Source organism: Austrofundulus limnaeus, unplaced genomic scaffold (assembly GCF_001266775.1).
Source record: "Austrofundulus limnaeus strain Quisiro unplaced genomic scaffold, Austrofundulus_limnaeus-1.0 Scaffold234, whole genome shotgun sequence".
Classification (NCBI taxonomy): Eukaryota; Metazoa; Chordata; class Actinopteri; order Cyprinodontiformes; family Rivulidae; genus Austrofundulus; species Austrofundulus limnaeus.
In genome coordinates this window covers 194,989-208,233 of record NW_013952636.1, presented here as the reverse complement: position 1 = coordinate 208,233, position 13,245 = coordinate 194,989, and the positions used below count along the sequence as shown (strand labels likewise).

The 13,245-nt window shown below is 38.9% G+C and overlaps 1 protein-coding gene across 2 annotated transcripts in view; it reads left to right on the top strand.

Moving 5' to 3' along the window:
- The window catches only part of strip2 (striatin interacting protein 2), a 31,128-nt gene extending 17,935 nt beyond the window's left edge, over positions 1-13,193 (top strand). For both annotated transcript variants that reach the window (XM_014019841.1, XM_014019839.1), the window contains 12 exons: positions 6,154-6,386; positions 7,199-7,264; positions 7,339-7,402; positions 7,630-7,701; positions 7,868-7,942; positions 8,043-8,140; positions 9,211-9,337; positions 9,796-9,896; positions 10,640-10,706; positions 10,836-10,940; positions 11,021-11,225; positions 12,267-13,193. In XM_014019841.1, the coding sequence (XP_013875295.1) occupies positions 6,154-6,386; positions 7,199-7,264; positions 7,339-7,402; positions 7,630-7,701; positions 7,868-7,942; positions 8,043-8,140; positions 9,211-9,337; positions 9,796-9,896; positions 10,640-10,706; positions 10,836-10,940; positions 11,021-11,225; positions 12,267-12,517 (1,464 nt within the window). In that variant the 3' untranslated portion in view covers positions 12,518-13,193. The remainder of the gene's footprint in view (positions 1-6,153; positions 6,387-7,198; positions 7,265-7,338; positions 7,403-7,629; positions 7,702-7,867; positions 7,943-8,042; positions 8,141-9,210; positions 9,338-9,795; positions 9,897-10,639; positions 10,707-10,835; positions 10,941-11,020; positions 11,226-12,266) is intronic.
- The last annotated feature ends 52 nt before the right edge of the window (positions 13,194-13,245 follow it).

The following is a 13,245-nucleotide window of genomic DNA, read 5'->3' as shown; positions in this document are numbered from 1 at the left end:
CCTCTAGTAATTTATTTACTGAGAAAAATGGTGACATGTTCAATACTTATTTTATCCGCTGTATTTGCCAATGCCTCCTCCAGCTTGTGATGTTCCTGTGAGTTAACTAACCAGCAGCTATTTGGTCGCTAGYTAAAACAGGCCATTATAGCAACACCTTCCTAAAATAATTGCATAACTCAATGTTGCCAGCTAAAACTTGGGTGATTATTTTAGAACGGTGACATCAGTTGTCTCCAGTTGTTGCTKGTTTTTCATGGGAGCTACTGTGAGAATCTGGCGTGTCAAGATTGTCACAGTTAGCCATCTTRTGTGAGTTTGATTCATGTTGTTTTTCCCTTGAGAAGTATACCACCTGTTTTATCACAGGGTTCCTGCAGATCCTTAAAAAGTCTTAAAAGGCATTGAATTCATCAATCCAAAAATAAGGCCTTAATTAGCCTTAAAATGTCTTAAATCAATCTTTCAGAAGTCTTAAAAATGTTACAGTGTTAACACATAGGATGATTGTAATTCATCTCAAATATTAAAATAATGGGTAAAAGTATTTTTTTAAATATTCACATGCAGGCATTCCCCTTTGACATCACTTCCTGTTATTTCACATGTAAATATCTCAACTGCTCATCTGAGCAACGTGAAATTTGTTTTGTAATATGTTCACGTTGTCCTTCCAAAAAATGCACTCACTTTTCTTACAAAAAAATGATGTCACGGGCACTTTAAGGTTTCATTTACAGCAAATTGGGGTTAAGACCCCACTGTGGGTCCTAAAACTCTAAATTTTGGGTCGTTGGAGGATTTCTTGAAATTTAAGTTAAAAACTGGCTGCTAAGAAGGTTTCTGCTATAGTCAGATATGGATAAAAACAATTGATCTATTTGCAATATTTGAATACTTAAACAAAAAATACMTTTGTTTATGAGTTTTTGCTATTTTTTTGACATTTGTGTTTATTATGAAATTGGTCTTAAATTTAATTTCACTTTTAAAAGGGTTATAAATTTAACTTGCTTTAAACTGTAGGAACCCTGTATCACCTGTTTCCACTACAAGACATTTKATYTGATTTTTCTCGCAGTCGTATTCAAAGAAAACCCAAAGTGGACACGGCTGCTTTCTCCCGACTTTTGTTGTCATCATTTGGCAGGCGATGCTGAGCATTAGACTGTAAACGTGTGTGGTTACAGACCACAGCTAATGTGAAACTACTCAATTAAAAAAACATTGACAAATGCTAAAGCTAAGGCTATTCCATCTATTATTTCTGTTAGTTTGTTAGTTTTGTGAAAAGATTATACAGTTTGCGTTATTGCTTTTTCATTTCATGACAGATTTTATTTATTTTAGTTAACTAAAATGTTTTTTCAATTTCAGTTTTCATTATTTAGTTAGTTTTAGTTAACTATAATAACCCTGTGTCACATGTRATGCTTTTACACATGAAGAACTTGCAATTTTAACCACGTTTAGGCTGACTTTAAGTCATAGAGAAGTAACATTTCGCACTTACTCCACTTACTTTTTCTCCATCCTGATGTATCTGTCTCTTCTCCCTCTCTCCTCCTCTTCCACTGTGGGAAGCCCGTTAGCAGACGGCAGGGTTGCGGGGACAGGCCTGACTTGCTGGCTGTAACCATTGGCTCTGGAGTGGTCACTTTCCACTCTTCCCATAAAAAAAAAAAGAAAAAACAGTTCACTTCAGACATCAACAGTCATCTCCCCKGTAGTTTTCATCACATTGCAAATAGTTTTGGTCTTAAAATAAAATGCACCTTGCACTGTAGATTTCCAAAAAGGGGCTGCTGTCTTTAAGTTACATCCATTGAGAAGAAGTTGTCGGAGCTGCGCCTCTCTTTGAAATGGATGCAACTGAAAGCAGTCGCCCCTCCGACCCTGAAGGGGAAACTCAGCTTCCGCGTAGCAGAGAATGGCTTTTTTTCCATAAAGAATGGCTCGCAGCACAGTTCCACCTGCTCCTCTCATCCCCCACTCCTCCCACCTTTACACCGTACACTCACTGTGCCTGTCACTTAGCCCAGCATTAGTAGTACAGCCGATACACCATACATCAACTGCAGTAGATCAACTAATGGSCAGAAAGCTTACTCATGCCTGATGCTTGCACCGTGGCCACAGTCATTCATTGGCAGACTTGTTCGAGCTGAGACTCTGTGAGTTTGTGTGAAAGTGTTTCTCGCTTGGTTTACGTATCAAAGCGATGCCTTAATGGGCCTCGCTTGTATTTCGCACCTGTTTTGTTGCTGATGTCAGATGTATGGTAAGTTGACCATGACCTTTGCTTGTGGGTGCTGTTCAGGTTTTCTGGGTTTTAATAATTTCCTAACAACAATGCAGTTTTTGTTTATTAGTTTATTTAATGTATCGATGTTTTGGCAGCTTCCTAAGTCAAAAACAAGTTTCCAAAAAAGTACAATAAAATGTATTGAATTGTATCAGTTTGTTTTGTACCATATTGCATCAGATTTTATTGCATCTTTTTATATTGTAGCATATCATGTTCTATCACAGTGTTGGAGTATTGTGTTGGTACACCATATGTTGTATGTATCTTGTCACATCATATCATATTGTAGAATATTGTATTGTTTACGTTGCATCAAATGCATTGTATAGTTTGCATCATATCAGTTGCATCGTATAGATTGTATCGTTTGCATCGAATCGATTGTAAAAGGGTAAATGGACTGTACTTGCATAGCACCTTTCTATCCAACCAGGATACTCAAAGCGCTTCACACTACAATCTGTGTCCTCATTTACCCATTCACACAGCACTTTATTATTTCTCTTCAAAGCTAACATGTACAGCGGGTAAAATAAGTWTTGAACAYGTCACCATTTTTCTCAGTAAATATATTACTAGAGGTGCTAATGACATGAAATTTTCACCAGATGTCGGTAACAACCCAAGTGATCCATACATACAAAGAAATCAAACCATAAATGTCCAGAAATGAAGTTATTTGTAATAATGTGGAATGGCACAGGGGAAAAGTATTGAACACACTTACTGAAATTTATCTAATACTTTGTACAAAAGCCTTTGTTGTCAATGACAGCTTCAAGACGCCTCCTGTATGGAGAAACTAGTGGCATGCATTGCTCAGGTGTGATTTTGGCCCATTCTTCCACACAAACAGTCTTCAAATCTTGAAGGTTTCGTGGACCTCTTCTATGAACTCTGATCTTTAGTTCTTTCCATAGATTTTCTGTTGGATTCAGGTCAGGTGATTGGCTGGGCCATTCCAGCAGCTTTAGTTTCTTTCTCTGAAACCAACTGAGAGTTTCCTTGGCTTTGTGTTTKGGCTCATTGTCTTGCTGAAATGTCCAGCCACGTTTCATCTTCATCATCCTGGTAGATGGAAGCAGATTTTTATCAAGAATGTCTCTGTACATTTTTCAACTCATCCTTCCTTCAATTATTTGARGTTTGCCAGTACCATATGCTGAAAAACAGCCCCACACCATGATGTTCCCACCTCCAAACTTCACTGTTGGTATGGTGTTTTTGGGCTGATGTGCAGTGCCATTTGACCTCCAAACATGATGTGTATTCTGGCATCCAAACAGTTCAATGTTGGTCTCATCTGACCAGACTATATTCTCCCAGTATTACACAGGCTTGTTTAAATGTTGTGCAGCAAACTTTAAAGGAGCTTCAACATGCTGTTTCTTCAGCAGTGGAGTGTTGCGTGGTGAGCGTGCATACAGACCATGGTGGTTCAGTGCATTACTTATTGTTTTCTTTGAAACAAACGTACCTGCTAATTCCAGGTCTTTCTGAAGCTCTCCACAAGTGGTCCTTGGCTCTTGGACAACTCTTCTGATAATTCTTTTCACTCCTCTGTCAGAAATCTTGTGAGGAGCACCTGGTCGTGGTCGGTTTATGGTGAAATAATGTTCTTTCCACTTCTGAGTTATGGCCCCAACAGTGCTCACTGGAACCTTCAGAAGTTTAGACATTCTTCTGTAACTGATGCCATCATTATGCTTTGCAACAATAAGGATGTGAAGGTCTTGAGAGAGCTCTTTACTTTTACCCATCATCAGATGGTTCTTGTGTGATACCTGGCCATCATTTGGGACTGAACCAGCTGATATTAACTTGCACTGACAAGGGGCAGGCTTGCTTTCAAATTACTGAGAGAGTTCAGCTGGTGTCTTGGCTTTCCATGCCTTTTTACACCTCCCTTTCTTCATGTGTTCAATACTTTTTCCCTGTGCCATTCCACGTTATTACAAATAACTTCATTTCTGGACATTTATGGTTTGATTTCTTTGTATGTATGGATCACTTGGGTTGTTACCGACATATGGAGAAATTTTCATGTCATTAGCACCTCTAGTAATATATTTACTGAGAAAAATGGTGACGTGTTCAATACTTATTTTACCCGCTGTATTATCATTTGTATTGTATCATTACCATCGTATCGTTTGCACCATATTAATTGTATCATACTGTTTGCATCGAATCGATTGTGTTGTATTGATTGCATCATATCGATGGTATCGCATTGATTGTATTGTTTCATTTGTACCGTATTAATTGTATCGTACTGATTGCATCAAATCAGTTGTATAGTATCATTTGCAACATATCATTTGCACCGTATTAATTGCATCGTACCAATTGCTTCGAATCAACTGTATTGCATTGATTGCATCGTATCGATGGTATCGGATCATATGTATTGTATCATTTGCGTTGCATCGTTTGCACCGTATTAATTGTATCGTACCGACTGCATCAAATCAATTGTTTTGATTGCATCGTATGATTGTATTGTATCACTTGCAACGTATCGTTTGCACCGTATTAATTGTATCGTACCAATTGCATCATATCGATTGTATCAGATCATATATATTGTATCATTTTTATCGTATCGTTTGCGCCGTATTATTATATTGTACCAATAGCATTGTATCGATTGTATCGGATCATATGTATTGTATCATTTGCATTGTATCGTTTGCACCTTATTAATTGTATCGTACAGTTTGTATCGAATAGATTATATTGTATTGATTGCATCGTATCGTTTGTATCGTATCAATTGTATCGGATCATTTGTATTGATAATATTACTGTTTGCATAGAATCGATTGTATTGTATGCATCGTATAGTGTTTTATTAAATTGTATCATTTATATTGCATGGTTTACATCATATCGTGTCGTATCACATTTTGTTGTTTTCATTGTATCMTATCTTATCAAGTGTCCTTTTATGTTGTGTCGCATCACATCTTATCGATTCCTTAATTTTGTTTACATTGTATCGTGTCACATTATGTTGTATCATATTTTATTGTATCATAACATTGGTTTACATTGTATCATTTAAAAAATTGTTTGCCTTTTTTTAATCACAGTTTGATGAGAGGCATGAGACCACTCCATATCTATTCAATAAAATCAAGGCTACAAGCAGCAGGTTTTTAATCACGTTTACAGTTGGCACCCAGCATGACTCTTTTCTAATATTTACACAGATTGAGTTTTTTCCTAGATGAGCTCGTAGGTGGAATATTTTCCCTCTACTTTTTATGCAAAATGAAGAAAAACATCATGTGAGTAATGTTAAAGGTGGTTCAGCCAAACAGGTGTTAATGTTTATCTCAGATCTGTGTGGGTGTATGCAAACAGAAGCTGATTGACGTGTCCTTCAACCTTCTGTTTTAGTTGCACCTGTTAAAAAATAAACAGTTCACACCTTTTTTTATTATTATTTACAAATTCAAGCTCATGGACACAAATTTTCACCCCAAATTCCACTTAAAATAATTATTTTTATTTTGTTGGAAAACAAGTGTGTGGGCTTGAGAGTTAAAGGAGTGGTGTCAGTCTTCTTATCAACAAGTATATGCTTCACATTTTCTATAAAAACAGACTAATAAAATAAAGCCTGTAGTCTTATTAGAAAAATCAGAAATATGCTTTAAAAAACAAATTAAAATACAGTTTTTTTACATAGTTTATTTTAAAATAAGTATATTTAAGGGTAGATAACAGTGAAAAGTAAGTTTTACTTGTAGCAGATTTGGGTTTTCTCCTAGTTTTTGCGGTTTTACCACTGAAGTTTGGATCCTGTTGCTTGACCCCCGTCCTCTGATACCCCCCAGCCCCTGGTCAAGCAGGACAGCCTGGACACGTACAACGAGCGCGACCCTTTCAAGAACGACGACGCCCGAGATGACGAGGATGACCCGGAGGACGCCGACAGCGGCATCGAGGGCGAGGTGGACCCCCTGGACCGTGACGTCATCATCCAGCCACCGCCACCGCCGCCGCCACTGAGACCCCCGACAGAGAGGGTCAACTTCCCCAAAGGCTTACCCTGGGCTCCTAAAGTCAGGTTAATATTATTAATGCTCACTGCCTGTTAGCAAAATATATTTTACGAACCACTGGATGGGTTTTTAACAAAAACTTTTAGAAGAGTTTGTGCGTTCATGTAAACAACCAAAAAACTAATCTTTAAAAACAATGTCTTATATGCACCTCTAATCTAACATATAAACTGAGGGCGCTGTCATTTTTACATTTCACATCCACACATGYTCCATGCCTTGTTTCCTGTTTTTTGGTGTGTTTTTGCAGCAGTGTTACAGCTCCACCTACAGGGCTAGCTTAGCTATTACAACAGTTTGAGTTGTGTTTAGGGTTTCTGTGTGGATAGGGATGTTTCTAGAAACAGCGCTGTATTTGCCAGGATATTTATAGAAACAACCAAAATGATTGTTTTAGGAAAAATTCTGTGTGGATAAGACCTCAATACGTCCATTCATCTATTGGTTGGTTGGTTCGATTGGTTTTTAGAGTTGGACAATTCAAGAAGGCTGCCAGGTTTATTAGGTACATTTAGCAAACACAAGATTATATATTTATTTCCCATCTTGATTATGAATTTGTACCAGCATTTACGAGTTAAAAGCAGTTTTAATTTTCTCACTCTAAAGCAGTGTGGTCTCCGATCAATGTATTCTGTGCTGCTGTTTCAGCTACATAAATAATTAATTAAAAACAAAAGGAAGCAAACGTTATTGCCCTGCATTTATCTTTATATTTATCACCAGGACTTATATTTTATATCTCCTTTTGCAAACCTGTTAAATATGCTGACTTTTKCCATATAGTCTGAATTAATTCTGTGTTGTTTTTTAACAGGGAGAAAGACATCGAACACTTCCTGGAGACCAGCAGAAACAAATTCATAGGTTTTACTCTGGGAAAGTGAGTGTTTGAACCAACTCGTTTGAATCTCTTCTTATCATCTCTCATTTAACTGTTTGTTGTTTTTTTAATAGCGATACAGAGACCCTGGTGGGCTTGCCCAGACCCATCCACGAGAGCGTCAAAACCCTCAAACAGGTGAGCAGAAAACAGATCCTACTCGTTCGAACTGCTTTGTTTGCCTTGTTTTAATATGGATTAAGCGTTTGCCAATCAGTGCTCGCATGCTGCTTTTAATGGCATCTTGCTAAATAATCCATACCACCCAGAGTGAGGTTACCCAGAGAAATACCCCTCTGGGTGTCAGCGAGYCATGCTAATTAGTAATTACTGTAAAGCCTGAATATTTTGTTGTTTTTTTCCAGCACAAATATGTGTCCATTGCCGAGGTCCAGATCAAAAAAGAAGAGGAGCTACAGCAGTGTCCGCTGAGCCTGGTGAGCAGGTTTAATATCTAATGTCTGAAGTAGGCGGGGCTTAAAACCCCAAATCTCCAGTGCACAGACTCTGGTTCCAACAAATACAACATGGCAGCTTCCTTCAGCTTTATTCAACTTGTAATTGTCGACGCTGCGGCTGCTTAAGTGGATTTTGTGTCGGCAGGGCGAGGAGGAGGTGGAGGAGACACCAGCAGAGAGTTTATACGTGGGAATGCTTCCTAATCTCTCTCAGTACGTGGTGAGTGCCTAGTTATTACCTTCTTTTTCTGTTCCAAAGGCTCATTTTTATCATTACAGTCACTCTAATGAGTTTGTTTTTTTATTTTATTTTCTGTTAGATTGCTCTCTTGAAGCTCCTGCTGGCTGCAGCTCCCACCTCCAAGGCTAAAACCGACTCCATCAACATTCTGGCCGACGTTCTGCCCGAGGAGATGCCGTAAGTTCTGCTGCGTCTAGATGTTTTCAGACAAGTAATTCATCGAGGAAAAGTTTATCATCTGCTAATTTTCATGTAAAATTAATTTATGGAAAGAAATTATAGATTTGAACCATTTGACACTTTGAACATATTGTTGTGCATTGTTATTAAAATCAGTCCAGTGAGGAAATTCTCAAAGTTACTCCGAAGTTTTAAACACACAGTTTGGCACAATTTATTAGCTCTCAGAATATGTGTTGAGGATGACTTTCAGCTACTACCGTGCTAAATTTTAGCCCTCTGTTTGTGAAAACAGTTGAGTTGTAGCCATTTTCGTGTTTGCTAAGTTTTATGAGCTGTGGCGGCCATCTTGAATCTGGTTCTCGACAGATATTAAAGTTCCTGTGACATGCATATACTTCAAATAGAAAAAGTAAAAGAAAACATCTTTATACTTGAGAAAATTCCCCTAACACATGTGTTTTACCCATTTTGTCACATAACTAGCCTATTTTCTTTTGACTTTGTTTCGGCCAAAGACAGGAAGCGACATCAAAGGGGAATTCATTAATAAAATAAAATCTTTGGTCTTTGTTTATTGAAACAATATCATTTAACTCCAACTCTTCGTCATCTCTCTGATAGTGACTCAAAATGAATTGAAGAAACGTCAAATTCTTCTCTACAGTCTGTGTTGTTAGCCATTGTAGCAATGATCTGTTTACATGCACATTCCCCTGTGACATCACTTCCTGTTACTTCACATGCAAATATCTCAACAACTGTTCATCTCAGCGACGTGAAATTTGTTTTGCGTTATGTTATCAGTGTTAACTTTCCAAAAATGCATTCCTGTTTATCTAAAAAATGTGATGTCACAGGCGCTTTAATGAACTGTAGACGTACACCTATTGATTGTTTCTCTAAAATCTGTCAAGTGGTTCATGAGAAATTTAGCTAACRGAYAGAWAAATKAACCTTCAGAGCAATATAATGGYGYACAACAAAWATGTAAYCATAAACACACAAGGCTTTTGAAGGTTTTGGTCTGTTTGACAACAGATGSTGTGTTTGTGTGTGTTCTCCAGGATCACAGTCCTTCAGAGCATGAAGCTGGGCATCGACGTAAACCGTCACAAAGAAATCATTGTGAAGGCCATTTCTGCGCTGCTGCTGCTGCTTCTCAAACACTTCAAACTCAACCACATCTATCAGGTGACACACACACACACACACACACACACATACACACACACACACAGCTCCATCATCCTGCTCCTGGCACGGACCCTCACTCGTATTGAAAGCAGTCTCTTGTTTAGTGGGTTTGTCCTCTGCAGGAGGACGTTGATGCAGATATTTTCTGTTGCCATAGCTGGAGAGCTGCTGTTTTTGGTGCTGGCGCCCTCTGCTGATGCTAAACAGAATTACATGCACCAACTGGACAACAAATTCAGCTTATTCTTAAACAAGAACAAAATGACAAACAAACAGTCAGGTTAGGATAAATAATTTAATCAATTTTTAGAAAAAGTAAGAGTGAGCATTCTCAATCTGTAAAACCTAAACAACTTTGYATTCATTTGTTTTATTAGAGAATATCTTTATTGATTTTTTTTTATCTAGTCATCAATATTCACTTCACTTTAACAGTGTTTTGTGTTTTCTTGCAGTTTGAAATCGTCTCGCAGCACCTGGTGTTTGCCAACTGCATCCCGCTCATCCTGAAGTTCTTCAACCAGAACATCATGTCCTACATCAGCGCCAAAAACAGGTAGGCTGGATCCATCGAGACCGGCCTTCCCTGGTTCTCCAGCTGAGAACTGCTCAGTTTACTTTGTGAAAGGATTTTAAGATCTAGCAGGAGCTTTACAAGAACCAGAGAAACTCTGTTTCCTGTGGAAATTCAGTCTGAACAGTGAAATATGCTGAAGCTCAAACTGAAATACTAAAGTTAAAATAAGCAGAACACCACTAATACGAGAAAAACAATGTCTGAAAGCTACATTAGCTTTTGCTGCTAAAAGCTAAAAGTAGCCAAACCATAGCTAAAGACTAAAATAGCATAACAGTGGCTAAAAGTTGCAGAATTGTTTACTAAAAGTAGCAAAACCATAGCTAAAATGAGTAGAATAGTAGCTAAAAGTATCATAACAATCACTAAAAGTAGCAAAAATGTCAGTGAATGTAGAAGAACAGTAACAAAAAGTAGATGCAGYACAGTAGCTAAAAGCTAATTACGGCAAAACAATCACTAATAGCTACAAGTTGCAGAACGTTAGCTGATACATAAAACTTAGCAAAATGCTAGCTAGAAGGTAAATGTCTTAAAATGGTAGCTACAAACAAACTGCAGCTAATAGTTGCAGATTTGTGGCTGAATGCTAAATTTAGTACTGCAGTGGCTACAAGCTGAAAACAGGAACAGTAGTTRAAAGGGAGAAACTATAAAGAGGAAAACAGTCGTGTGAATGTGGACTCACGTTGTTTTGTTTTTTGTTGTTGTTTATTCTGCAGTATTTGTGTGCTGGACTTTCCTCACTGTGTGGTCCACGAGATGCCCGAGCTCACAGCTGAAAGTCTGGTGAGTCTCTGCTGATCTTATTGGTCATCCCGAACCCTTGAGTCATTCTGTCCCCTAATGTCCCCCCCGGTGTCCCCTAATGTCCCCCCGGTGTCCCCTAACGTCCCCCCGGTGTCTCTGTGTTTACAGGAAGCAGGAGACAGCAGTCAGTTCTGCTGGAGGAACTTGTTTTCTTGTATCAATCTTTTGAGGATCCTGAACAAGCTGACCAAATGGAAACACTCCAGGACCATGGTGCGTCCTTAAAAACACCACTCACAGCCAACCTCTGATTTATTTTTATTTTTAAACCATTTTTGACTTCCTGTCTTCAGATGTTGGTGGTGTTTAAGTCGGCTCCCATCCTGAAGCGAGCCCTGAAGGTGAAGCAGGCCATGATGCAGCTCTACGTCCTCAAGCTGCTGAAGATCCAGACCAAGTACCTGGGCCGCCAGTGGAGGAAGAGCAACATGAAGACCATGTCGGCCATCTACCAGAAGGTCCGCCACCGGCTCAACGATGACTGGGCCTACGGCAACGGTAAACCTCAGAAGATGATAACGAAGGCAGATTTATACGATTTCTGGGTTACCATGTTATATATACAGCTGTGCTTTATAGCTCACCTGTTGATGTTTGTCTGTTAGCAAAATATCACACAAACCACTTGAAAAATTTAAACGACCCTCTCAGGARGTCATCGTTGGATGTTTATCTACCACTGATTAACTTGTAGAGCCAACWTGATTCAAGATGGCCGCCTTATCTAAGCAACTTTAACAAACGCAAAAATGCCTCTAACTCAATCGCCTTTACAGATATTGAGCTAAAATTTGGTGTGGTGGTAGCTGAGAGTCATCCTCAACACATATTCTGAGGGTCAATGGATCACATGAAATTCTTATGTAAAACTTCAACATTAACTGCTAATGTCAGCCATGTTTGTCTGTTAGCAAAATATCACACGAACCACTTGAAAGATTTAAACGACCCTCTCAGGAAGTCATCGTTGGAAGTTTATCTACAACTGATTAACTTTTGGAGTCAACATGATTCAAGATGGCCGCCTCAGTTAAGAAATTTTAGCAAGCATAAAAATGGCTATGACTCAATCAGTTTAACATATATTGAGCTAAAGTTTGGTTTGGTAGTAGCTGAGAGTCATCCCTCAACACCACCTTACCACCAGATGACTCCAAGTCCTGCGCTTGTTTAATTAAAGCTAAACTCACTGAAGCCAAGTCTGTTAAAGCAGTTTTGTGTGTTCATTTAATTAGCGCAGTCTGATGAAATGGTAGAATTACAGGTTATTCAAATGAGGAAAATTGTTTTCTTTATTGTCCTCCACTCACTTCAAACTTTTATTTATTTATTTTTTGAGCTGCGCAGATGAAGCACTCCTGAAGCTAATTAGCCTCATTAGCTGTCCTGTGTTTAACACAGCTCTGTGTGTGTGTGTGTGTGTGTGTGTGTGTGTGTGTGTGTGTGTGTGTGTGCGCGGGGGGTGGGTGGAGACGGATTAAAACGACACGCAGGGACAAGGTGTCAAATTTTGTAATAACCTGATCATTCCCGCCTCAGACATCGACGCCCGGCCCTGGGACTTCCAGGCGGAGGAGTGCGCCCTGCGGGAGAGCATCGAGAAGTTCAACGGCCGCCGCTACGACCGGAACAGGAACGGCGACTTCGCGCCGGTGGACAACTGCCTGCAGAGCGTGCTGGGTCAGCGCGTGGAGCTGCCCGAGGACTTCCGCTACAGCTACGAGATGTGGCTGGAGAGGGAGGTGTTCTCGCAGCCGATCCAGTGGGAGGGGCTTCTGCAGAACCCGTAGGAGGAAAAGAGGGTAGATTATACTGGATTGAAGCAATGGGGGCGGGGTTAAGATGAAGGAATTGGCTCGATTTGATGCAGCGCACACTTTTTAAACTAACACGTGCCTATGACTACTGTGAAACACACAAAACAGATAAAACAAGTAGCAGTTGATGAAAAACACCAGGTTGTAGCAGGACACCGTTTTACTGCCCCACCTTAAAAAAAAACATCAGTTTACACTTTTTGACCCCCCCTTCTTAAATAAATCGGTGCTTTTCTGATTCCTTTTATTACCAATTCCTAACGGTGTATTTYGTAAAACCTTTTCTGACAATTTTTTAAGGATGTAAATTTTAAAAAGCTTTTAATCTTATGGTTTTATCTTGTTTCGCTGTTGGAAGCGATTGCTTTAAAAAGTTTTCATACGCTTTTTTTTTTCTTCCTTTTTTTCTTTTAGAAAAGCGATCCGATAAATTCAAACATCTGGAAGCTGTTTGCTTTCTTGAAAAAAAAAAAAAATCCACAAAAACACACCAGCTGTTTGTTCGTGAATGTTTAAAATAAAAGGTAGTGTGTACAGAAATTAAAACTGAAAACCTAATGGGATTGGAATTTGAGGGGTGAAAGCAAGAAACTATTGTTTCTGTAAAAAAAAAAACAAAAAAAAAGAATTATACTTTTTTTTAATTCCAGTTTTGTCTCTGAAGTCATTTGTCCTCCACTGTTTGCTCAAATACATATCAA